The sequence below is a fragment of the Bidens hawaiensis genome, unplaced genomic scaffold, assembly GCF_021521415.1.
Source record: "Bidens hawaiensis isolate Kalapana, Puna unplaced genomic scaffold, B.hawaiensis_p1.1 tig00007515_1, whole genome shotgun sequence".
Classification (NCBI taxonomy): domain Eukaryota; kingdom Viridiplantae; phylum Streptophyta; class Magnoliopsida; order Asterales; family Asteraceae; genus Bidens; species Bidens hawaiensis.
Window position 1 is genome coordinate 254,314 of NW_027491526.1, and position 25,317 is coordinate 279,630.

A 25,317-nucleotide genomic window follows, 5' to 3' on the forward strand; every position below is an offset into this window, starting at 1 on the left:
TGTCCTTAACCCAGGGCCGGACCTTACTAGTAATCAACCTAAGCCCTAGCTTAGGGCCTCCAATATTTTGGGGCCCCCGTTTAAGCTTTTAAAAATATATATATATTACACAGAAACATATGTTATTGATTTTGTAACTGGTATAAAAATAGAAATTGTTTATTGGCTCGGTTGTTAACGTGCTTATTGTTTGAGTTTTAGTATTTCTTCGTCAGAGTTCGAATCTCTCCTACTTATTTTGTTTTATTTTTGTTTTTTCAAACTCTTTATTGGGCCGAAGAAATTGTAAAATGGAACGACGGACATCAAGTTGTATTGCTCTTACAAGAAGAGACGTGGTTAGGCTTCCATTCCCTTAAATTTCGTCGACTTTAAATTCACATTTAATTAAATCAAAGTCATCCACCTCTCTTCTGATTATACGTGAATTTGTAACTTTATGGTTGCATGCAGTAGGGTTGATAAAACAAAACAGGTGGGAATAAGTTGAACATAGTGCTATCCATCATTCCATCCCTCAGCTGATATTTACACTCTTTAAGATTTTAAAATGGTTTATTCTTATATAGTTTCATATGTCGTAATATTTTTTTTCTTTTGAAAAGAGGGCCTTTATCAATGAATTCGCTTTGGGCCTCCAAAAAGGTTGGCAGGCCCTGTCTTAACCCTTTAGTTTTCTACACTTACGATAGTCTACAATGAAACTTTTAACCATCTTTCATATCAAGCATTATGTTTGGCAACACTTTTGGTAGTATAAATGATCATCAAATACCATTATTGTCCAATTTAGTCAACCAATTCATCAAATGTTTTCTTTTTGTAAAAATAGCTATTTCAGTTAACTAGTAATTAGCATTGGATCATTTTGAATTAACTGATGCTTATAACACAATTTATTACAGCATATACTTTAGTCAAACACTACCTTATAATTAAAAGTAAAATATGTTTAACACATTGAGATATTACAATATAGAAAGATACTACATGATTTTTTAATCACACATGTTTTTATAACAACATTTTTTTTAGTCTACTTGTGACACAGGATTTCAACCACCCTAAGACCAAGCGTAGTCGTTGAGTTATATGGGCGTTTTGGGTTATAACGCCGGAAGCACACCCCCCCTCCCGGCGTTTTGGCTATTTTTTTTCTTGCGTTTTGTACATAACGCGCACGGAAGGCAAAAAAAAAATAATAATAAATTTATGGTTTTATGGAGGCTTTATGACTATACTCTATTTTTGTATAAAACCATAACTCTGACTGGGCGCCACGTGACGCATAATGCCTGGGGGTGGAGAGTTATGACTACTCATGGTCTAAGTTATTAACACATTTTATATGAGTTTTATTCATCTACAGTCATTCACAAATCTATCCAAGTTAAATAAAGCATCAAGTCAATCCCAGGGTTATGCTTTATGCAACCAACAAGAGGATTATGTTTGAAGCTTTGAGCAATCAACCTAATACACATAGTTATAGTGTACATCTTATCACAACTAAAAGCAAAATAAAAGTAAGAACAATTAAACTTGTGAAATCAAACACTATTTTATAAATTTATATCTCTAACATCCTTCCAAAGACAACATACATGTATGACTCGGACACAAGACTTTTAGATTGCATGAACATACCCATGTAGACTCGACCATACCGTATACCTCTTATATTAAATTGTTTGTAAACAAAAACTGTTTCTAATTAAAATTGTATTTATAGAAGTTAGACAATAGTTTAGTAGCAGTGTAGCACACTTGAGTTTTGAAACACTTACTTTGCTCTTTGTGATTTCTTTTTTATCATAAGAAAAGGAAAATCAAAATATAACAATAAAAAGGTCTATTACCATATATTACTCCTACAAAATTACCACTTTTAAGAACATATTTTTAGTTGGTCAAAAGAAAATCACACTATTAAGGACTTAAAATAAGCATCAAATTGTTCCAAATGTGCTTTTATAATTTTTTTTTGCCTTCATTCATCACTATACAAAATGTAAATTACAAATAAGTACTAGGTTACATCAAATACAGATTATGACTAGATAAGAAGAAAACGAGAAATTGAATCATGACTACTTACATAACAAATAAAATAGGAAAAAGAGAAAAATAATAACTTGATGAATCAACAGAAGTCACCGTATACTTAACAAGTCCATTAGTCATAAGAGATGTACTCATATCAGCCGTCTTTTTATCAAAAAGCACCATTCGAGTAGAACCCAAAACTATAATACTAGCAACAAGATTTAGCACAACCCGACGGCCCATCTTTTGCTCATCGTGCTCACTTTGCGCTTTGACAACAATTCCGACATGACTCACAATGCTACGAGTGTTTCCAACAAAAAACTATAGGACGAGTCGACCCATTGTATCGAAGGCTCTCAACTCGAGAGAACCCCGGTAAACCAATCAAACCCATAGTTGCAACAAGCAACAATGACCTCTTACCCTTGTAGTAAGCATGTTAACATAATCATTCAAGATTTTTTTTGCTTCATTGGTACTATTGCATATAACCATATGTGTGGTCACCAATTTGTTTACAAGATATCATGGATATTGTTATGGTCAAGTGTGTCAAGTAGTCAACAAAAATACTGTCCATCATCCGGCCCATTAAGCCTTCAACAAGTGGCATGAGACACGGCCCGGCCAATAAAATACCCGGACCCGGTTCTATACCCGACTCGAACCCGATGCATGGGGTATGATTTTTAGATACAATACCCGGACCCGACCCCGACCCGTACATTGTCAATACCCGATTTTCCAATACTTGTTATACCTGAACCCCCTGAAACCAAATATTAGAAAAACCGGATTTGTGCACCTCTGTCAACTAGTCAACAAAAATAGAGCCCATAATGTTGCTCTAAGCCTTCAATCAGTGGCATGAGACCCGACCCGGCCCAATAAAATCAACTTAAAAGGCAATAATAATATTCGAAGAGCGCTTAGATCTACATTTCAAAATTTGAAACATATCTGGAGCCTCTCTCTAACCCTAACGTTCCAATTTTTTCCCCAAAACTATTTCAATCATTTCATAATCTCAACTTCACTTCATTAAACCTTCAATCGGATCTCGTATCGGTGTAATACATCATCGATTCGATGGCCACTCGCAACCAAAACAAGCCTCCAGTAAACAACGTAAGCTTAATTTCGTTTATTATTGTGTGTATTGTCAATTTGTTTAAAAACTGTTAAATTATTCACTAAGTTTATAGTGATTCTAATTGTATATTGTTTACATTAATAGCTCATGTATTGCCTTCTAATTGTATATTATTTAGATTAATAACTGTTATATTCATTAAGTTTATAGTGATTCTAATTGTATGTTATTTAGATTAATAGCTCTTGTATTGCCTTCATATTGTTATCGTTTAATATCGATGTGAATTCAGTCTACGGATAAACTGTTGGACACGTGTAATGTCATTTTTCATAGTTAAAGTGCGCTTTTGTTTGTTGATACTGAAAACCGTACTATGCCGTCAGTATATAATGATTCTAATCAAGTATTATTTAGGTTTATAGCTCATGTATTGCCTTTATATTATACTGTACAAATATTATTGATGTGAATTTAGTCTAGAGATGAACTGTTGGATATGTGTAATGTCATTTCTTATAGTTTAAGTGCGGTTTTGTTATTGATACTGAAAACCGTACTATGCCTTCAGTATATAATGATTCTAATTAAGTATTATTTAGATTTGTAGCTCATGTATTGCCTGTTTATGGTTTTGACTGTGGTTAAGTGTTTAGTGAAATTGCTTCGGTTGTACAAATATTATTGATGTGAATTTAGTCTAGAGATGAACTGTTTCGAGTATACATATGTGCTTAAATGTTGTTATCTAAGTGTTTTCGAGTTCATTTTCTATTTTACCAAGTAAACTTTGTCTTTCGAGTATACTAACAATATATTTGAACAAAGTTAACTCTTTGCTTGGTGGTTATTTTGTCTGTTTTCACCTTTCAAAATGAATATTCGTAATTCCTAAAAAACGTAAAAAAGCATATTGATTATATCTGTGTGATGTCATTTTCTATAGTTAAAAGTGCTTTTGTTTGTTGATACTGAAAATCGCACTATGCCTTCAGTATATAATGATTCTGTTCATGTCATATTTGGATTTATAGTTCATGTATTGCTTATTCATACTTCTGATTGTGGTTAAGTGTTTTGTGAAATTGTTTTTGTTGTTTGGTTTGGTTATGCTTTACGGTCAATTTGTGTTGCGTGTTTACTTTCATATTATGGTTTACTAATCTTATTTGTGATTGGAAATTTGAATGGGGTTTGTTCTGTTAATGTTTTGAATGTTATCGACTTATCATGGAATATTATGGAGAATTCAGTCTAGGGCTAAACTATTTAGTTGTGTGTTTAAATAATTTGACATGCAATGTTTAGGATTTTGTATGGTTACTGATGTGAGGTTGTTATAAATTTGCAGAAAAACCGAGTGGGTGACGATGCACCTGTAGATAAGCGTAGGAAAATAGTAGAAAAAACGGGTGGGCTTATGTTCTCTACGTTATCAAGTAGAGGCAGCCAAGCATTAACCCCAATGAATAATCACAAGGAGGTTTCAGTAGCACCACCTCCTGAAGCTGAAGCACCAGAGAATGAAATTATTGAATTCACAAAGGAAGAGGTGGATGCACTATTGAATGAGAGGTTTAAAGGAAAAAAGTTTGATTCAAAGGTATAATCTATTATTGTTTGAAGAGTCTATGCTATCATCATGTGTTTTAACAATTTGCCGGTCATTTTCAGGGTAAACAAGATTGGATGACAGAGTACTTAAAGAAGTTGAAAGTGTGTATAAAATGGTTTCAAAAGGGTTTACAAGACCTTAACGAGGAGAAGGATAACTTGCGTGAGACGCTTGCGTCATCAGAAAGAAAATGTGTAGAAACAGGTTTGTGTTGTTTTACTAGATTCCAAGGAATCTTGTTTTAATATGCTTTAAGTTGTTGATCACCTGTATATGTTTACAGAGGCTGCGGTGAAAAGTAAAGAAGAAGAACTGAATGATATTATTTCAAAATTGGAAGCCAAGGTTTCTTCTTTGAAAGAAAGTTTGGCAAAGGAGGAATTTGAGAAACAAGTAAGTTGTTTAATCAATACCAACTCCTTAGTATCCAATTAATTTTTTTTGTTTGTTACATTATATCTGTTTTTGTATGCATTCTTAGGATGCCCTTGATTCTCACAAGAGAGAACAAGAAGCTAGGATGGCTTCAGAAAAGACTCAAGACTCTCTAAGGGAAGAACTCGCAAGGGCTGTGCAGAATGCATTGAATGCTAATGAGAAGGTATTATAATGTCAACGATTTTTATTTCTTTTTTAGATCTATTTAGTTATAAGTTTTTTCTTCATAATGTTTTCAGCTAAAAGCTCAAGAAGACAATTATAAGAGGTTGCAAGAGTACAATACTAGCTTGCAACAGTACAATAGTAAACTTCAAAATGAACTTAAAGCAGAAACCGATGCAAACAAACGAGTATTAAACGAGAAAGCTGCAATACTTGATAATCAAACCACCTTGAAGGGTCATTATAAAATGTTACAGAATGAGTTTACTTCCACCAAAGTAAGCTTTTTGCCTTCCACATTTGTCTTTTAAAATCATATATTTTTTGTTATCAAAATACTTGTATTGTTTTGATAATTTATATGCCACTTTGATGTCTTTTGCTTCATGACTAGTTGACTACAATAGCAAATTAGCAAAAATTATATGTTGACATATAATGATCAAGTTTGTTGGCATTGGAGATAATTTTTTCTTGATATTGTTTATGGCTAGAGAAATCTAATTTTCCAAGTTATAAAAGTTTCATGTTCAAAGTTGAAACTCTCTAGTCTTTATATATTATTGAGTAACTGCACCTTTTTATCTTAACTATAATTTGAAAAGACACCATTATTTGCTGTGATTTTTTAATTATGATTTCATCTTTAGTACTTCACATTTGTTCGATTTTAATTAGTTGCAATTTAATTTTTGTGAACTTGTGTTGCAATAGGAATCCCGAGATGAAGCAGTTAAACAAAAAGAAGCTGCAAAGAGAGAAGTTGATGTCCTTAGAGCAGAACTACAACAAGTCAGAGAAGATCGCGATAGACAGTTATTACAGGTTCAGGAGTTAACTTCTGATCTTAACAAAACTAAAGAAAATGCCGGGCGCACTTTTGAAGAGGTTAATAACTTGATTATAAAATCCGCTGCTTTGGAGGTTTGTTTCATCTTTTCTTTTGGATTCATTATATTTTATCTTGCAAGTTGTTTCAAAATTTAACATTTTTAACCCATTTTGTAGGATACATGTTCTTCCCAAAGAGAACATATATCTTCATTGCAAAATCAACTGGCTGCAGCAAACCAAAAACTTAAGGTACCGTGCTTCAGTTTTTATTGTTTTCATTCTTTTAACTATGTTACTATATCTAAAAACATGAGCTGATTTATAAATTTCAATTAGATGGCTGATATGACCTCATCAGAAATAAGGACTGAATTTGAGAACCAAAAACAAGTTATATCAGACCTACAAGATCGTTTAAGGGATGCGGAGACTAAACTTTTAGAAGGGGAGAATTTGAGGAAGAAGCTCCATAATACCATTTTGGTACACCTTGTTTATTAACAATGTTATTGTAAATAACATGTTTTTCCATGCTAATGGTTTACATTATTTTTTTGGCAGGAGCTTAAAGGTAATATCAGAGTGTTTTGTAGGGTTCGACCTTTGTTGCCTGATGATGGTTCTGCAGCAGAAGCCGCTGTCTCTTTTCCTAGTTCTCTTGAATTAGCTGGCCGAGGGATCGATCTTTATCAAAGTGGTACGGGTTTTATGTAATTGACTTGGGACTTGGAAAGTAAATATTGGATTAATATAATATGGTGTTTCAATTATGTAGGTCAAAAGTATCCTTTCACGTTTGACAAAGTGTTTGACCATAATGCTACTCAACAAGAGGTCTTCATGGAGATATCACAGTTAGTGCAGAGTGCACTCGATGGCTACAAGGTTATCATTGAATTTTTCAAATTAAATATACAAAACTGTCTTGATTTGATGTGTAATTTTCCACCTTTTATCACAAATACCAAAATTGTTCCTCTTTCTCTTGAGTTTTGATTCTCAAACGTTCGTACTTTTTCATTATTGGCTAGTATGTGAAAGAAATTATAAATTATCAAATAAACTAAAATACATGTCTATGTTGTCTTTGACAGGTGTGCATATTTGCGTACGGACAAACGGGCTCCGGAAAAACTTACACGATGATGGGCCGTCCCGATGCACCTTTGCAAAAGGGTTTAATCCCTCGTTCTTTGGAACAAGTGTTCCAAACTAGTCAAGCCTTAGCTGCTCAAGGGTGGAAGTTCAAAATGCAGGCTTCAATGCTTGAAATATACAACGAAACAATTCGTGACTTGTTGGCACCATGACCGGTTAGTGGAACGGAAGTTGGTGGGGCCGGGAAACAATATGCAATCAGACACGATGCTGATGGCAACACATTTGTGTCTGATCTTACTATTGCTGATGTTTTTAGCATTAAGGATGTTTCCACTCTTCTTCAGCAGGCTGCACACAACAGGTATATGATTACATATATAAAAATATAAAAGCTTAACAATTATATTCACACGGGTCAATTTTCTTTGTGTTACAAACTGTTTTTTTTACAACTGTTCTAGAATTATTACAAGTTTATTAACATTACCTTGTGTTGTTTTTTCTTTCAGGTCGGTTGGTAAAACTGACATGAATGAACACTCTTCAAGAAGTCACCTGGTGTTCACATTAAGGATTTTAGGGGTTAATGAGGTATTTATTATAAATCCAACTACTTAAAAGCTATTATATTAAGTTAACCTGTCTTGACACATTTTTTTTTGTTTTGACAGAGCACCGAACAACAAGTTCAAGGGGTATTAAATTTAATCGATTTGGCTGGTAGCGAACGGTTGTCGAGAAGCGGGGCCACTGGAGAACGTTTGAAGGAAACTCAGGTTCAATCGTAAATATAGCTAGCGTTAAAAAGACAAACGTAATTCTTATTTTTACTTTGTTTTTGCATATTCAGGCAATTAACAAGAGCCTTTCCTCATTGAGTGATGTTATTTTTGCGTTGGCAAAAAAAGATGACCATGTTCCTTTTAGAAACTCTAAACTTACGTATCTTCTCCAGGTAATCTCTTTCTTATCGTTGTAGTCTTTATATCTAGGCATGATAATGGGTCGGGTTTTGGCATTCCCGAACCAATACTTGGTTAGTAAAGTCCATCCCAAACCCGTCCCCAAACCAGTGCCAAATAAGATTTAATTGTTTAAAACAATACATTATGATATTATATTTATCTTTTTTATTTAAATGTAGCCATGTTTGGGAGGCGACTCAAAGACACTGATGTTTGTAAACGTGTCACCTGACCCATCATCTGTTGGCGAATCCTTGTGCTCGTTACGGTTTGCTGCAAGGGTGAATTCATGCGAGATTGGAATACCGCGTCGTCAGACAATTAAACCATTGGATTCTCGTTTGAGTTGTGGATAAAAAATACACAAGTGTCTTGACAGAATCAACGAAAAACGGGCGATTTATTGTTGTTTGTCATATGCCCAATGACAGTATATTTGTTTTTCAATGAGTGCAGGGGAAACATGTTTGATGAATTTAACTTGTAATTGTGTGGGATTTTGGTTTCTGGATTTGTTGTAACTTAGTAGATTTATTAATATATGATTCAGTTATGTTTTCATAATTGATATTTGTTTGCATATGAATTATATCAGAATGTTTTCATATAGTCTTGTTTTACTGGTTTCTAATTATTTTGTTATATCATAAATATAGAATTTTGGGCATAAACATTATACAAGTGGCACAAGTTAAAAGTTTAATGGGTTGTATAATATGTTAAACAAGTATGTTATGATTCATGGTTATGGCTTTTTTCATGGGAGGTGAATTGGCAATCGATTACTTGAATGTGAATTAAACACGAAGAAGATTTGCCACACTTTATTTATCAAGAAAATAACGCAAAGTTTGATCAATTATCTCATTAACTTTAATATGAATACTTTGGGGTTACACGTAGACTCGACTCAGTTAGAAACGAGCGCAAACTCCTATTTATCTATTAAATAAAAATTCATCTCCATCTACTTAATTAATTATCGAGTTTGATCAATTAGCTTGAACCGACCCCACCTTCCCGACCCATAACATGTGTTGGGGAATTAACTCCAGCATTAGTTGTAACGATAATGATTTATTTATGAATATAATTTAAACATATATGAAATCATGATTGACATGTGAATAAAATTTACTTGTCAAAAAGAGAGGATCATAAAATATTAAAATAAGGTTATGAGACTTAAATGATGAAGATGATGATGTTAAAGGAATGAAAAGATATCAATTTAAGGTTACAAGACTTGGTATGAAAATGATGAAAATTAAATATCACTAAACACTCTTTTCTTTTTGTAAGTTAAAACATATTATAAGAACTTTTGAATATAAACCAAGTTTTATGTTATCTTATTTAAAAAAAAAATATTGAAAATGTCACTTTTGACTTTTGATATCTATTAGGACATACACTCTAATGATTTATTAATCTATGTTACTTATCATCAATTATTAAATTTGTTTGTATCTCATCAGATGTATCAGTGCAAATGACAAATCATACAGAATACCTGTGGGAAGAATTTGCTGGAACACATTTTTATAAAATGGGTCCCAATTTATGTTTATCCAAAACAATATTTTTATTGTTATTATAAACATATAATAATTTCATAAGTTATCAGTAAACAAATCTTTGCAAAAGAAGGAAAAATGGATGCTGATCAAGAAATCCCAAATCCAAGAGTTGCCAAGATTAATTCAACTGAAACATGGGATTCATATCTTCAACAATCAATATCTGATGGTACCCCTGTAAGTATTTGCATCAGTTAGTTAGAGTTTATTGAATTATATCCTAAAAATATGAACTTTTTAAAAAATTTTTGATTTGGTATTTTGTTGCAGAAACTGTATTTAGTATATGCATATTTATCATCTTGAAAAAAACCTTAATTTTTTCTTCAATCTTGTTTAGGTGTTTGTGTAGTTGGAAGTGGAATACCTAAAAATTTATTCAACTAAACACTAAAAATTTGAAACTTTTTATATACTTATTCTATGATCTTATTTTATTGCATAAACTGTTTTTAGTATATGCATATTTATCATATTAAAAAAAGCCATAAAATTTTTCTTCAATCCTTTTTAGAGTTTTGTATAGTTGGAAGTGGAATACATAAGTATTTAATCAATTAAGTCTTAAAAAATTGAACTTTGTATGAATTTATCTATCTAATCTTATTTTATTGCAGAAACTGTTATTAGTATATGCTATTTATCATCTTTAAAAAAAGCTTTAATTATTTCTTCAATCTCTCTTCAATCTCTTTTAGGTGTTTATGTAGTTGGAAGTGGAATACCTAAGAATTTATTCAATTAAACACTAAAAATTTGAACTTTTTATGAATTTATTCTATCTGATCTTTATTTTATTGCAAAAACTGTTATTAGAATATTCATATTTATCATATTAAAAAAAAACCATAATTTTTTCCTTCAATCCTTTTTAGAGTTTTTTGTAGTTGGAAGTGGAATACCTAAGAATTTATTCAATTAAGCATTAAAAATTTAAACTTTTTATGAATTTATTCTATCTGATCTTTATTTAGTGCAGAAACTGTTATCATTTATGCTTGTCATTTCAATAAACTGTTATTAGTTTTTTGTTGGTTGTTATATAAAGTTATAAACTGTAAAGGGTATTTTTGGAATTTTGATTCTTATTGTCTGATTTGAATTCTGATTCCAAATCTCAAATTCCATTATGAGAAAGTAATCACCTGTAAAAAAAGGTCAAGTCTTTTGGTGTCTTTTTGTCACTTCTAAGTGACAAATTCATAATATGCAAATCAATTTGGTGTTTATATTATATGATGTATAATGATATTTAATCTATTTATGTTTATATTTTATAGATTGTGGCACATTTTACTGCATCATGGTGCATCCCCTCTATTGCCATGAACCCTTTTATAGAAGAACTTGCTTTAGTTTTCAATGAGATAATCTTTCTGACCGTTGACGTTGATGATTTTAAGGTAAATCTTCCAGCTTGCATACGTTATTGTTAGCGCGTTTACACCATAATTTAATAGTTGTAGCGCATAAACATGCGTTACGAAAGCGGTGGTTCTTTTTTTTTTTCAAAAGTCCATTTCTTTATGGGAAATTGATAGGGAATACAAATAAATAGTTGATGTGTATTTTTGTACTTTATTTTGATTCTCAAAACTCTAGAAAATATCTTTTTTAGTGATAACTCTATATTTTCATGTGAAATTGATGGGAATATGTTCTTTTTGGTGATGTGTTTAGATGTGCACCAATTGCTATTACTTGTTTTAGACTCTAAAGCTTACATTCTAAAGGAACAAACTTTTTTAATTATTGCTTATTGCATATGCATCTAGTGACCACTTCATCATGTAACTGATATATTTTTTTGTTGGCGTGGCAACCGTATATAGGTTGCCACGTCACTGTCGTTCGTGAGATCGCCACACACCCAATTTAGAAGTTGTAAAAGGTTAATTACATACAATAGCAAGATTTAAAATTTTAGTATGTTTATAAAGTTAATTTTGTTTATAGTCTAATATATATAATAGTGTGATGCTATACAAACACAGCCCAAAAAATACACATCATATGGACCATATAACTTTATACATATAAAGTTAGTTTTTTTATTGTCTAATATATATAAATATATAATAGTGTGATGCTATACAAACACAACCCAAAAAATACACAGCATTATATGGACCATAGTATACGGACGACATGTCATATTTACTTTTGTCGGTGGTCTCGGCAGTCGTTTCTACGTTAGTCAAACATGCTACATGGGTCGTATGATTTGGTATCCGTACGACCCATATGACTATTTATGCACTTTATATGACACGCCAGTGATGTCTGAATAATATGTCAATGGTGTCTGAATAATGTTGCATAATGTGTCAGTGGTGTCTATTTAGCCATACCATGTATATATTAATGCAATTTACTCTCATCTTGAAATTTAGAATTAATAAACATTTGCTAGTAATAGCATGAAATATAACATTTATAAACATTTGTAGGAAATAGCAAGCAAATATGAGGTGAAGGCAATGCCAACATTCTTATTAATAAAAGAAGGTGTTGTACTTGGGAGACTTGTGGGAGCAAATCCAGAAGAGAGCAAGAAAAGGATTGAGACCCTTCTTCAATCCAACAGCCAATTTGTTGTCTAGTGCTACTCCAACTTGTACCTTGTGCTTCTTTTCTTGTACATTCCTAACCCAATCAACTTGGTTTGTGGACCCTTTTGTGATTCTTGTTTATACAAAACTTTATATGTGAGATCGGTTTTTGTTCACCCAATTTGATCTTTTTGTGAGTGGTACATAAAGCATATTGTCAACTCAAATAATATAAGTTTTTAAAAGGTAAAAGATATCCTTACATATTTTGTGATAATTATAATAATATTGTTTCCATTCAAAACAACCCATGTGACATTTTTTATAACATCATGTTCTAATATTACACAAATATGTCATGATTTCCTTAAAAAATGCTAACAAAAGTATGAATTTTGGGAGGTTTGAATGTGGTTTCTAATAATAGACAAGCTTGTTAGTGAAACAAGGTCACAGTATAGGACCATACAAAAACAGACGTCAAATGTTGAATCACGGATGCACATTGCGGAGCATTAACTCACACACCCGTGGCATATTAAAACGTGAAATATGAAACTTAGACCAAAACGTATAACAATGTCATAAAAAAGAATAATTAAGTTGTAACGATAAAAAAACCTACTTAAAAATGATATAAAACAACTAAAAAGGTCTTTAGTGACATGTTTATATATCTTTAGATGAGTTGCACGTTATCACATGTGACTTGGTTCTTAACGAGACTTACATTGAAACACAGGATAATAACCACGTTGTAACTGTAACGCTTTACTCGAAATTTTATAAAAGATATATTTTGAAGTTATAATAGAAAAACAAAATATACATCAATATTAATTATAATAATAAAATAACAAAAAAGTTAAAAAATTACCACATAGACTTATAATAGAAAACCAGTTTCACAAATCTCATAGTTAGTAGTGTATTGGGGCTACATGCGTCAAAAACCAAACAAATCCGCATGCCACCTAATATTCTCCTTTGGTTTGCTTCTCTACCCAAATGAAAGCGACGCCTGACACCTCATACTTACAAGCCGAGGTTCGAAACTATTGTGTAGGTGTTGTCAAGCAACCCAATGAAGCCGACGCCCCAAACCGAGAACGGACCGAGCACCCTCGTATTGTATAATATATCCAATGATTTTCTTAAAAAACGATAACATAATCATGAGTATTGGGAGGCTTGCTTGTGGGACGTGACATCCATATATCTATTGATTAACAAGGTTCGACCGATGAGTTGATGGTCCATTGGTTAAGTCAAAATAATTAAACACCTTAAGTTGGAAGTGTTTGGAAGGTATTGAGTTCAAGTCACATAGACGACAAAAGTTAAAAGAAATTCGGTGTTAAAAAACAAACAGACGGTTCATTCTTAAAAAAAAGGTAGTAAAGGGGTCTATTATGCCATATAATAATAGTTAATTGCGACGTGTAAAGCTAAGAACAACACCCGCCACCCAGTAACCAAATCCTAATCTCTTATTATTAATTTCAAACCCTAAAATCCCAAATTCTCATTCCCACCGAATAATAATAATAATAAAATCTCTTCATTCATTACAATTCTCATATCTCAATTCAATTTCATGCCCTTACTACTTCAATTTCACGCCGGAGTATTTAATTCAAATTCCGGCAATTGATTCCAATGGCGGATGATTCCAACACCGATGCTTCCAATTGCTTCTTCGATTTCAGCTTAATCGACCAGTTCTCGGTTCCTGGAGGCGAGCTTCCGTCGCTTGAACCGGAGTTTCAGTGGTCCGCTAATCCGTTTCCCGGTTCAACTAATTCCAGGTCAATTTAGTCAATTTTATCATGCAATTAGTTTACTTGTTAATATATATGTTTATGTTTTGTTGATTGATTTTATATAATTTTGATGCCTTAATATAATATAATGTATTTTCATTTTAGGGTTGTGTTCATGAATCTAATAATACAAATTAAATTAACGCGCTAACTGTGTGTGTGCGAATCAAGTAGTGTAATTATATATACAACATAGTGTAGTTATAGACTTATAGTCTAGTGTATTTATTAGATTCATGAACACAAATTTAATGGGAGAGTTAACGTACAAATTAAATTAACGTGCCAACTGTGCGAATCAAGTAGTGTAATTATATATACAATATAGTGTAATTATAGTGTAGTGTAATTACACTACGATGTAATTACATAATTACACTATTTTTTGTATATATAATTACACTACTTGATTCGCACAATTAGCACGTTAATTTAATCTATACGTTAACTTTCCCCATTAAATTTGTGTTCATGAATTTAATAATTAATTTTGTAACCATATTTTATTTTAATTTTGAAATTTTGGGGTTGTGTTCATGAATTTGATGATTAATTTTTTAAACATATTGTGTTTTAATGTTGGGTTTGTGTTCATGAATCTAATAATTAATTTTGTGTTCATGAATTTAATAAATAATATTGTGATACAAACAGTTGTATAAAACTTTTTATTTAAAGAGAATTTGCTGTCATCATGCCAAAATAAAGTTACAAGTTTGGATTTTATGAGTCAATTTGATTAGTTAAACTCTTTAAAATTGATAACCATAGTTGAGGTTCCAGGAATGAATAGTTAAGCTTATTATATGTTTTGATGCATGGAACGTGTCGGTTCAGTTTTCAGTTAAATCGAAACAAAACCCGAAATGTCAGTATTTGAGTTTTTCAAAACTGTTCAGTTTCGGTTTTTTCATCTAGGCTTGAAACTTTTGGGCCGGAAAAGAAATTGGCCAAATATGATGAATTTGGGCCTAAATCTTTTTCTTTGCTAATAAATAGTTGATTGGTAATTTAGTATAAAATTTGGGCTAAAGTATTTGTGTTAAACTGTGTATTAAACCATAATAAATTACCAAAAACTTGAAATGAAAAATAAAAGTTTATAAGATCGGTTCGGTTTTCGTTACACGCAAAACCGAAACCGAACCGAAAGTTTGGTTTTTACGAAAACATAAAACCAAACCGTTGGTTTTTGTTTCGGTTCAGTTCTAGGTTAGGTTTTTTCAGTTTCATGCAAACCCGCTAGGTTTGGTCACTTGGTGTTTGAATGCGACTAGGGTGATTATCATGACTTGCAGAGTGACCATAATCGGATATTCGGATTTTAGTGTTTTGATTATTTATGCTTGAAATATTTACATTTGAGAAAAACAGTTACAAGAGTAGTTTTATTTAGTTACCACTTACTAGAGTAGTTTTATTTAGTTTCATCATGATAACCTTGTGTGTTTTCTTTTACTCTTTCAGTAAAGGGTTTGAAGATTCATATAATGCTACCAAGGAGGAGGATTCTCGAAAGAGGTATTTAAAAAAATAAATAAATTATTTTCAGTTTTTATTCTTTCAGTACATCCATGCTTATTAACTTTTGCTGTAGGGCAAATCCTGGATCATGCTCCGAGTCTAAAGCATGTCGAGAGAAGAAACGAAGAGACAAATTGAACGACAGGCAAGCTATAGTTTTATGTTTACCTTACTTATACACCACATGCATGTGAACTTGTACTCTTTTTATGGGAAGAAGTAACTTTTCTATTTTGATGATTTCATTGTCAAAGGTTTCAAGAATTGAATGAAATATTGGACCCAGGAAGATCAACCAAGACGGACAAGAGCATTATATTGGCAGATGCTATTCGAATGGTCACTCAGTTGAGAAATGAAGCTGAAAAGCTTAAGGATTCTTCACAAGATTTGCTAGTGAAAATCAATGAATTGAAGGTAAAAATGCAATTTTGACATTTTTTTTTTGTCAAATGTACATTACTTTTAATCTCAAAAGCTTTTATAATTGTTTTGTAACTTTATCAATCTTTGTTACAAATTGTGACTTGTGCCGGTAAGTCTTAAGTCTTTTTACAACTTGGTCTATTTCAATTCTGATTTGAATTGTGGTGTGTTTGACCACAAAAGTTGTACTTCACTATGCCAGGTTGAGAAGAATGAGCTGAGAGATGAGAAACAGAAGTTGAAGTCAGAGAAAGAGAGACTCGAGCAACAACTGAAAGCTGCCTGCTGCCACCCGCCTCCAGCAGCCTATTACCCGCCAGTGCATCCTGTGATGCCAGTCCCGGTTCCTGGGCCCACACCCGTCGGCGGCAACAAGTTCATGCCGTACATGGGATTCCAAGGAGTGCCTATGTGGCAGTTTGCTTCCCCGGCTGCGGTCGATACCTCAAAGGATCATGTTCTTCGGTCGCCGCTTGCATAGAACAAATCTTTTTAATTTATGTGAACATTAAACATACTTTTACCTAATGATATGAGCTACTGATGGATATCATGATCAGTTTAGTGTAATTTGACTTGTTGGTTAAAAACTTGAAATGTATCCAGATTTTGACCTTGCTGGATGTTTGGCACAATGGGTTTGACTTTAGCTCAAGTAGCCAACACATTGTGGTAATGTAGTGTCATTAACTGGAATTTTGTGTTTATAACTTATTCTATCATTATATTGTTGGCGTGAACTGAATTCTGAAATGTTTTGAGGTGTTTTTTTTTTATTGGTTTCATGATCCCATGGTATGTTTGAAGTCATGTTATCAATTAAACTTTATCATCTTTAACATAAGTGTATATTGAGGTTATCTATTTAAGGGTTTGAATCATCCTATACCATGTAGGTGCTAACAAAGAGTTGATAGGCATGAACCGATCAAATGTAAAAATACGTCTCGTGTTCTCAACCAAGTTTTAAGTAAATCTAGGTAGTCTGTTAATGGGATATTCTCGTGCGTTATGATGATAATATGCTTCACGAGAGAATTCATATATATGTACAAAACATAAAATAGTGTTTTATCTGTGTTATAAATTATAATAGTCGAAAATTAAATAAGTAGCTTCATGAAAGTGTTCACCAGATTCGTCTCTGAATATCTGGATGAATTTTTTTACTTCCGCTATTGTTGACATTGAATGGTCTTAGCATGACCCTATAACTATGTTACACTCACTTCTCCAAAGACCTCTACAGACTAGGGGTGCTCATCGTGTCGAGTGGCTTAATCAGGTACGGGTAACATCCAACCAAGCGAGTTAAGTAGTCAACGATGCACCGACAAAATCGAGGGGCTGGTTGGAGATGTCTTATCTAAACAACATTTGTTTACATATTTTACCCTTCATGTTTTATAAAAAAGTAAATTTCACTTTTCGTCTTTTACATATGTAAATAAAAACTCACTTTCCGTCCTTAAACCAAATAAATAACAATAAACATCCTTTACGTTTCTAATTTATAACATATATCGTCATTATTTCAACTAACAGACGTTAGATCTTTCTGTTAAACCCAATCACACGCCATACACGCGAGTTAAATCAGTCATTTATCCTATATAAATATTTCTTAAATAAATATAGAAAAACTTATCGACACACAAGTAGCGGGAAACGCTTTCATTTTTCAAAACTTTCAGCATCTCCGTCATCCAACCGCCGTCCGCAACCGACCTACCACCGGCAGCACCGCCGTCCACGACGTCACGAACCTTCTCAATCACCTAATTCAATTACTATTAGATTCATCCGACCGATCTACTGTTACTTTTATCAACAAACCCTAGGTCAGTGTAATACTCTCTCATATCTTCAAAATCCTTCATAACTTCTCATTTTTTTTAATTTAATTAGAAAATTAAAATGAAATACACTAGTCGAAACCCTAACTCTGCTATTTTCATCGATTAAGCCAGTAACTGTTAGTATTTATTCTACCTGATTGATGCTGACGTGGATTCTGTTGATGACATGAATCTTTTACTATTAGTTAGTTAGTTAATTAGGAGAATAGTTAGTTAGTTAGTATAGTTAATCATAGTTCGGTTACAGTTCGGATTTGACCGGTTTCTGTTCGGTTAACCGGTTTTTGTGGAGAAAATTACAAACTGGTTCCGAACCTACGGTTTCAATTGATTCCGAACCGGTTTCTACACAAGTGGTTTCAAACCAGTTCGGTTTGGTTAACCGGTTTATTTGCCCACCGTATATAATGTATGTTTAATTCACTGAAGTAGTTAGAAGGTGTGATAGTAATAATGTTGAAGTACTTGGAAACGATAGAATCTGAAAAAACATTGTTGAACTTGTTCCGTGTGCTTTGGTGTTTGTAAGTGTTTTTGTTGTTATTGTGAGATGAATTTGGATTTCAGTTTCTTATTGATCAAAGCATTAGATATCATCAAGTAGATTACAACTGGCATATAGTAAGCACAGTGTTGCGTAATATGATGACAAAACGTTACACGATTGCATAAATTGGTAAGAAATTTAGCTATTATCCAGATTTTTATGTAGCTTAGGACTTAAAAGCCTCAACACGTACCAGCTTACGAAGACGGATGCACATTGTTTACTTAACTGAAGTAGTTTGAAGAATGCGTTAACATTGAAATACTTTGAAGTTTGAACCATAAGATGTGAAAATCAGTACCGATTTGAACTAATATTGTTGAAGTGGTTCTTTATACTTTGCTGTTTGTGTGAATTTGGTTGTTTTTGGGAGATGAGTTTGAACTTTGAAGTTCAGTTTTTTTTATTAATTATGCAGCATTACTTATCACAACACATAACACGCCACACTTGTGGCATCATATATACATTTAGATCACAAATGACACACCTTAACTGTTTATTTAAACCTTTAGGCTCAACGACTTCAAGATTTGCTAGTTTACAAAGATGAACACACATTGTTTAAAGTTTGAAGAAAGTCCAATTCAAGATGCTATTTCCAGAATTCGCTTTGCTCCAGTTTCCAACAATCTCCTCATCTCATCATGGGATAATGTAAGTAACCTTTTTTTATTGTGAGTCATGGTCTGCGTGTGCAATTCTTGATACTACATATTCAGTGTAATTGAATAATTAAATATTGTGTTCACAGAGTCTTAGATTGTATTCTTATGCTTATGCTTATGTTTATATATGCTTATGCTTATATATTCTTATGCTTATGCTTATGTTTATATATGCTTATGCTTATACATTCTTATACTTATGCTTATGTTTATATATGTTTATGCTTATGTTTATATATGCTTATGCTTATATATTCTTATGCTTATGCTTATATATGCTTATGCTTATGTTTATATATGCTTATGCTCATATATTCTTATGCTTATGATTATATATGCTTATGCTTATGTTCATATATAGTTATCCTTATATATTCTTATGCTTATGCTTATGATTATATATGCTTATGCTTATGTTTATATATGCTTATGCTTATATATTTTTATGCTTATGCTTATGTTTATATATGCTTATGCTTATATATTCTTATGCTTATGTTTATATATGCTTATGCTTATGCTTATATATTTTTATGCTTATGCTTATGTTTATATATGCTTATGCTTATATATTCTTTGCTAATAAATAGTTGATTGGTAATTTAGTATAACATTTGGGCTAAAATATTTGTTTTGAACTGTGTATTAAACCATAATAAATTACCAAAAACTTGAAATGAAAAATAAAAGTCTATAACTCGGTTCGTTTTTTCGTTACACGCAAAACCGAAACCGAAAGTTCGGTTTTTACGAAAACATAAAACCAAACCGTTGGTTTTTGTTTCGTTTCAGTTCTAGGTTAGGTTTTTTCAGTTTTATGCAAACCCGCTATGTTTGGTCACTTGGTGTTTGAATGTGACTATGGTGATTATCATGACTTGCAGAGTGACCATAATCGGATATTCGGATTTTAGTGTTTTGATTATTTATGCTTGAAATATTTACATTTGAGAAAACAGTTACAAGAGTAGTTTTATTTAGTTACCACTTACTAGAGTAGTTTTTATTTAGTTTCATCAAGATAATCTTGTGTGTTTTCTTTTACTTTTTCAGTAAAGGATTTGAAGATTCATATAATGCTACCAAGGTGGAGGATTCTAGAAAGAGGTATTGCTTTTTAAAATTATTTGCAGTTTATTCTTTCAGGACACACATGCTTATTAACTTTTGTTGTAGGGAAAATCCTGGATCATGCTCCGAGTCTAAAGCATGTCGAGAGAAGAAACGAAGAGACAAATTGAACGACAGGCAAGCTATAGTTTTATGTTTACCTTACTTATACACCACATGCATGTGAACTTGTACTCTTTTTATGGGAAGAAGTAACTTTCTCTTTTGATTATTGTTTTGTCAAAGGTTTCAACAATTGGATGAAATATTGGACCCGGGAAGATCAACCAAGACGGATAAGAGCGTTATATTGGCAGATGCTATTCGAATGGTCACTCAGTTGAGAAATGAAGCTGAAAAGCTTAAAGATTCTTCACAAGATTTGCTAGTGAAAATCAATGAATTGAAGGTAGAAATTTAATTTTGACTTTTTCTGTCAAGTATATATTACTTTTAACCTCAAAGATTCTATAATTAGTTAGGGGCTGTTTGGCAGATGCTGAATCATTAAGTGCTGAACCATTAAGAGGTCTGAATGGTTAAGAGTATCTGAACGAATAAGTGCTGAATGATTAAGTGTTGTTTGGTTGGACATCTGAATAACTGTGCAGAATGACTATTTTACCCTTCTAAACTATTAACAAACATATGGTTTGAACAAGTAATCTATGTTGCAAATTAGCAAACCAACAATTTATGTTGACCAATATGGTGACCCGCACGTGTTTCGCCGCAACATGTTAAACCATGAAGCGTGTCGATTTTGTATTACATGTTTGTCAGCGACTTTATCATAACAAAGTTTATTGAATAAACACAATAATATAAAGTTTATTAAAAGAATCATAATCTGTGTCACTTTCTTGTAATCAATTACGCCTTGCTAAAGTATATGAGGAAATAAACTTGATGTCTACTTTCTTCTACTTTCTTGGGATGCATCAGGTTGGCGTTCAATCCTCCAATTGTGGCCTCCACACCTTGTCTACCTTGTCTACACCTTTTTTGTCGATTGCAACATCAATTTTCCAAAAGTCCAAGTCTTGAATAACAATTACATGTATATGAAACATTACATTAGCATCCACTTTTATTCATTGGTTATAGTTAATGATGGTTGTTCTTGAGGAGCATTGAATGTAAACTGAAAGCATCAGGTAAACAAACTTGTGAAGTAAATTAGTTAATAATTCAATCTATCTTTTAGCAAATATAAACATACGTATAGTTTAATGTTCTAAGACAATAGAAGCAAAAGATAACATAATGGTCATTTGTCAAACCCGATGGATACCCGAAACCCGATGGGTTTTGGGTCGGGTTTGGGACAACATATAATAATCGGGTCTGGGGTTGGGAATACATAAACCGTCCCAGCCCGACCCATTGTCATCCTTAAAAATGATCATTTAAGGACAAAATAAAATTATGCATGCATACCTTAATGTTATATCCTTCTTCTAGATAGCTTATGAACGTGTGCACAGCACATCTGCTATTTTGGCAGCCTCCTGAATCTGATCCAAAGTTATGTTGGGATGTCCATAAGCAATGTTATATGATATGCTTAAACATACTAAAGCGGGTTCAAACCAATAACCTTAGAATTACCTATTACCCATACTTTCTCTTCTAATCCAATAACCTTATAATCTAACTACTTGGCATGTTCATCATCTGCACTACATTCTGGACTAGTCTGTACTCATCATGGTTCGGTTTTGCGGTCGGTTTTTCCTTTTAGCTATCGGTTGGCCAGTTTCAAAATTTTACAACCATGGTGAATGGTTTGGTTTGCGGTTTACACCGGAAACCGGATGTATAAAACTGAACCGGACCATAAGATTGTGCTATTCATAATTTTTGAATGTTTTGTGTGTGTGTGTGTATATTATGCTTAATTCATTTGGACAACGTTATTTAAATGATTTTAGTTCTTAGTTTCACAGCATAAAGTTCTTCTCATTTTCTGTATATGTTACATGTTACAGATTTGCATCAAACATGGAGTTTTATTTTTTCAGCAATATATATATGTATTTGTAAAAATGAAGTTTTACACTTATGTGATAAAAACTGAAGCAAATTAATACCAAATTTAAGGGTCGAATTAACTTATACCAAGGAACAAATAAACACTCGATTATATTAGATTCTAGTCATTGCTATAAAGGGGTCTACTACAAAAGCTCAAACCGTGAAACCAAACCGGAACCAAACCGTTGGTAACGGTTCGGTTTTACATATCAACAGTTCGGTTTCGGTTTCTAATTATCTAAAACCGTTATTAACGGTTTGACCTAAAAACCGGCTAAACCGGACCGTAAACACCCCTACTTACAGCTACAAGATTTAAACAAAAATTATTAGAAGAAAATAGCATATATGTGCCAATACAGTGCAAAAGATTTACCTCGGCGAGTTAATTACTTAATTCCACACAATTGCTACTTGTAATTGCTTACTATATAAGATACTAACCAATTGAGCATCAATTTCGTCCTTCAGTCTTCCCATATCAGCCTTTAATTGGTTGACAACACCTACAAAGTTAAAAAAAAATAAAAACAAAAGCAAGATTCAACCAAATTGAACATCAATTAGCCGTTTGAACCACAAATCCTAGCTTTTAGTCCTAGCCGCTTGAACCCTAGACGTCGTGAGACAAGAATCGATGAGTGTAGGGAAACACAAGAGATGTAATCAAGTAGGGAAACGAAAAACATGTAGGAACCGAATTCGTGAATTGAGTAAATAAACAGAAAATTAACAAACAGTTTTATTACTAATACAATACAATACAAGAATCTGAAATACAATACAGAATCAAAAAAATAAACCAAATACAATACAAAAAAAAAATGTAAAAGGTTTGGCTGAGGATCGTGTTGAACACGAGGCCCTTAAAACAATATTTCGAGTCTCCCAAGAGAACTCGTTGTTTCCCAAGGTACAACAGCCGGAGCAGTAGTACTACCAGAGTTAACCGTAAACCTGAAAAATGTTCGAATAAAAGAAACCAGAAATGTAGAAGAAGAAGAAGTTGGAAAAACCTTGCAACAATGCTTGTGTTGTGTGTAAGGTTTGGTGTGTGTTGCAACTTAGTTTACCTCTCTATTTATAGAGGAAAAACAAGGCACAAGTTCTCCATCCCACCGATGTGGGATACACCACTATAGTATTTTCTTTCAAATACACACAATCACACATCGATATCTCATTCATCAATGTCTATTAGTGTGCATTTGTTGTGTCATAACAACCAACTAATGCACACGTAACAAATTTTCCAACAAAACATACATGCTTGTGCTTGGAATCGGGCTGAAATCAAGGGAGGATGGTGCTTCTTGGTTGCCAGAAGAGAAGAAGGAGAAGGGCAATTACGTTTGAATCCCATTCAGCGTTATTTTAGATCTCATTCGGAAAGAGCAATATGGAACCATTCAGATGTCAATTTTTAATTAAACAAACAATCTGAAATCTGATTCGGTCAGACTTTGGACCATTCAGACCCATTAAGAGGTCAAACAAACAAACCCTAAGTTTTCTGCATAAAGTTGATAACTTTATCAATATATTGTTACAAATTGTGACCTGTGCCGGTAAGTCAAGTCTTTTTACAACCTGGTCTATTTCAATTCTTATTTGAATTGTGGTGTGTTTGAACACAAAAGTTGTACTTTATTATGTCAGGTTGAGAAGAACGAGCTGAGAGATGAGAAACAGAAGTTGAAGTCAGAGAAAGAGAGACTCGAGCAACAACTGAAAGCCGCCTGCTGCCACCCTCCTCCAGCTGCCTATTACCCACCAGTGCATCCTGTAATGCCAGTCCCAGTTCCTGGGCCCACACCTGTTGGCGGCAACAAGTATATGCGGTACATGGGATTCCAAGGAGTGCCCATGTGGCAGTTTGCTTCCCCGGCTGCGGTCGATACCTCAAAGGATCATGTTCTTCGGTCGCCGCTTGCATAGAACAAATCTTTTAATTTATGTGAACATTAAACATACTTTTGCCTAATGATATGAGCTACTGATGAATATGGTCATGATCAGTTTAGTGTAATTTGACTTGTTGGTTAAAAACTTGAAATGTATCCAGATTTTGACCTTGCTGGATGTTTGGCACAATGGGTTTGACTTTAGCTCAAGTAGTCAACACATTGTGGTAATGTAGTGTCATTAACTGGAATTTTGTGTTTATAACTTATTCTATCATTATATTGTTGGTGTGAAGTGAAGTCTGAAATGTTTTGAGGTGGTTTGTTATATTGGTTTCATGATCCCATGGTATGTTTGAAGTCATGTTATCAATTAAACTTTATCATCTTTAACATAAGTGTATATTGAAGTTATATAGCTTCTAACTAAGAGTTGATAAGTATGAACCGATCAAATGTAAAAATACATCTCGTGTTCTCAACCAAGTTTTAAGTAAATCTAGGTAGCCCGTTAATGGGATATTCCCGTGCGTTATGACAATAATTTGCTTCACGAGAGGATTCAATATATGTACAAAACATAAAAGTGTTTTATCAATGTTATAATAGTCGAAAATTAAATAAGTAGCTTCATGAAAGCATATATTATAGTCAAAAAAAGTTGTGTGTAATAACTTGTAGAGTCCTTAAACGGAGTACCTAGATTTACTTAAAACTTGGTTAAGCATTATCAACGTAGATGGTCAACCAAGTTTTAGTAAAACAAGATAAATATTTTATGTTTTAAGCATATACCAAATTTTCTTACACAATGAATTCTTGTCATCATAACACATGGGAAAGCTCACTATTATTAAACAAAGAAAAATAAGTGATTAAAAATGTGTATAAAATAATAAAAAACATGTTATTGTACAATCTTGGTATTTTGATATCTATTTGGTCTGTACTTGGATAATCTTGGTTGCTTCTTGTTTTTTTTGCTACTTATTTTTATAATGTTTTTACTGCTACTTATTAGTTAAAG

General features: G+C 32.7%; 3 protein-coding genes and 1 pseudogene across 4 annotated transcripts; all 4 read left to right on the forward strand.

The window, feature by feature from the left end:
- Positions 1-2,892: 2,892 nt before the first annotated feature.
- Positions 2,893-8,630, forward strand: LOC143635468 (kinesin-like protein KIN-14C; annotated as a pseudogene). The gene is made up of 16 exons (XR_013154062.1): positions 2,893-3,177; positions 4,494-4,745; positions 4,817-4,961; positions 5,041-5,150; positions 5,239-5,358; positions 5,435-5,638; positions 6,075-6,284; positions 6,369-6,443; positions 6,531-6,677; positions 6,756-6,891; positions 6,970-7,079; positions 7,289-7,656; positions 7,805-7,886; positions 7,967-8,071; positions 8,146-8,250; positions 8,440-8,630. The product of XR_013154062.1 is annotated as a kinesin-like protein KIN-14C (transcript).
- A 1,245-nt stretch (positions 8,631-9,875) lies between these two features.
- On the forward strand, positions 9,876-12,573 carry LOC143635479 (thioredoxin-like protein CXXS1). The gene is made up of 3 exons (XM_077103303.1): positions 9,876-10,017; positions 11,121-11,243; positions 12,291-12,573. The coding sequence occupies exons 1-3, from the start codon at positions 9,916-9,918 to the stop codon at positions 12,441-12,443; spliced, it is 378 nt and encodes a 125-aa protein (XP_076959418.1). The 5' UTR covers positions 9,876-9,915; the 3' UTR covers positions 12,444-12,573.
- A 1,016-nt stretch (positions 12,574-13,589) lies between these two features.
- On the forward strand, positions 13,590-16,699 carry LOC143635475 (transcription factor ILR3-like). The gene is made up of 5 exons (XM_077103300.1): positions 13,590-14,200; positions 15,683-15,736; positions 15,813-15,884; positions 15,994-16,156; positions 16,368-16,699. Exons 1-5 carry the CDS (start codon positions 14,052-14,054, stop codon positions 16,644-16,646), a joined length of 717 nt encoding a protein of 238 aa, XP_076959415.1. The 5' UTR covers positions 13,590-14,051; the 3' UTR covers positions 16,647-16,699.
- A 2,421-nt stretch (positions 16,700-19,120) lies between these two features.
- Positions 19,121-24,616, forward strand: LOC143635446 (transcription factor ILR3-like). The gene is made up of 6 exons (XM_077103281.1): positions 19,121-19,228; positions 19,326-19,336; positions 20,293-20,346; positions 20,416-20,487; positions 20,587-20,758; positions 24,046-24,616. Exons 1-6 carry the CDS (start codon positions 19,121-19,123, stop codon positions 24,322-24,324), a joined length of 696 nt encoding a protein of 231 aa, XP_076959396.1. The 3' UTR covers positions 24,325-24,616.
- Positions 24,617-25,317: the final 701 nt, after the last annotated feature.

Coding starts and splice junctions, on each gene's coding strand:
- LOC143635479 (XM_077103303.1), top strand. CDS start 9,916: ATGGATGCTGATCAAGAAATCCCAAATCCAAGAGTTGCCAAGATTAAT. Junction 10,018..11,120: donor CAATATCTGATGGTACCCCT/GTAAGTATTTGC, acceptor TATATTTTATAG/ATTGTGGCACATTTTACTGC. Junction 11,244..12,290: donor TTGACGTTGATGATTTTAAG/GTAAATCTTCCA, acceptor AAACATTTGTAG/GAAATAGCAAGCAAATATGA.
- LOC143635475 (XM_077103300.1), top strand. CDS start 14,052: ATGGCGGATGATTCCAACACCGATGCTTCCAATTGCTTCTTCGATTTC. Junction 15,737..15,812: donor GAGGAGGATTCTCGAAAGAG/GTATTTAAAAAA, acceptor CTTTTGCTGTAG/GGCAAATCCTGGATCATGCT. Junction 16,157..16,367: donor TGAAAATCAATGAATTGAAG/GTAAAAATGCAA, acceptor TCACTATGCCAG/GTTGAGAAGAATGAGCTGAG.
- LOC143635446 (XM_077103281.1), top strand. CDS start 19,121: ATGAACACACATTGTTTAAAGTTTGAAGAAAGTCCAATTCAAGATGCT. Junction 20,347..20,415: donor GTGGAGGATTCTAGAAAGAG/GTATTGCTTTTT, acceptor CTTTTGTTGTAG/GGAAAATCCTGGATCATGCT. Junction 20,488..20,586: donor AGAGACAAATTGAACGACAG/GCAAGCTATAGT, acceptor TTGATTATTGTT/TTGTCAAAGGTTTCAACAAT.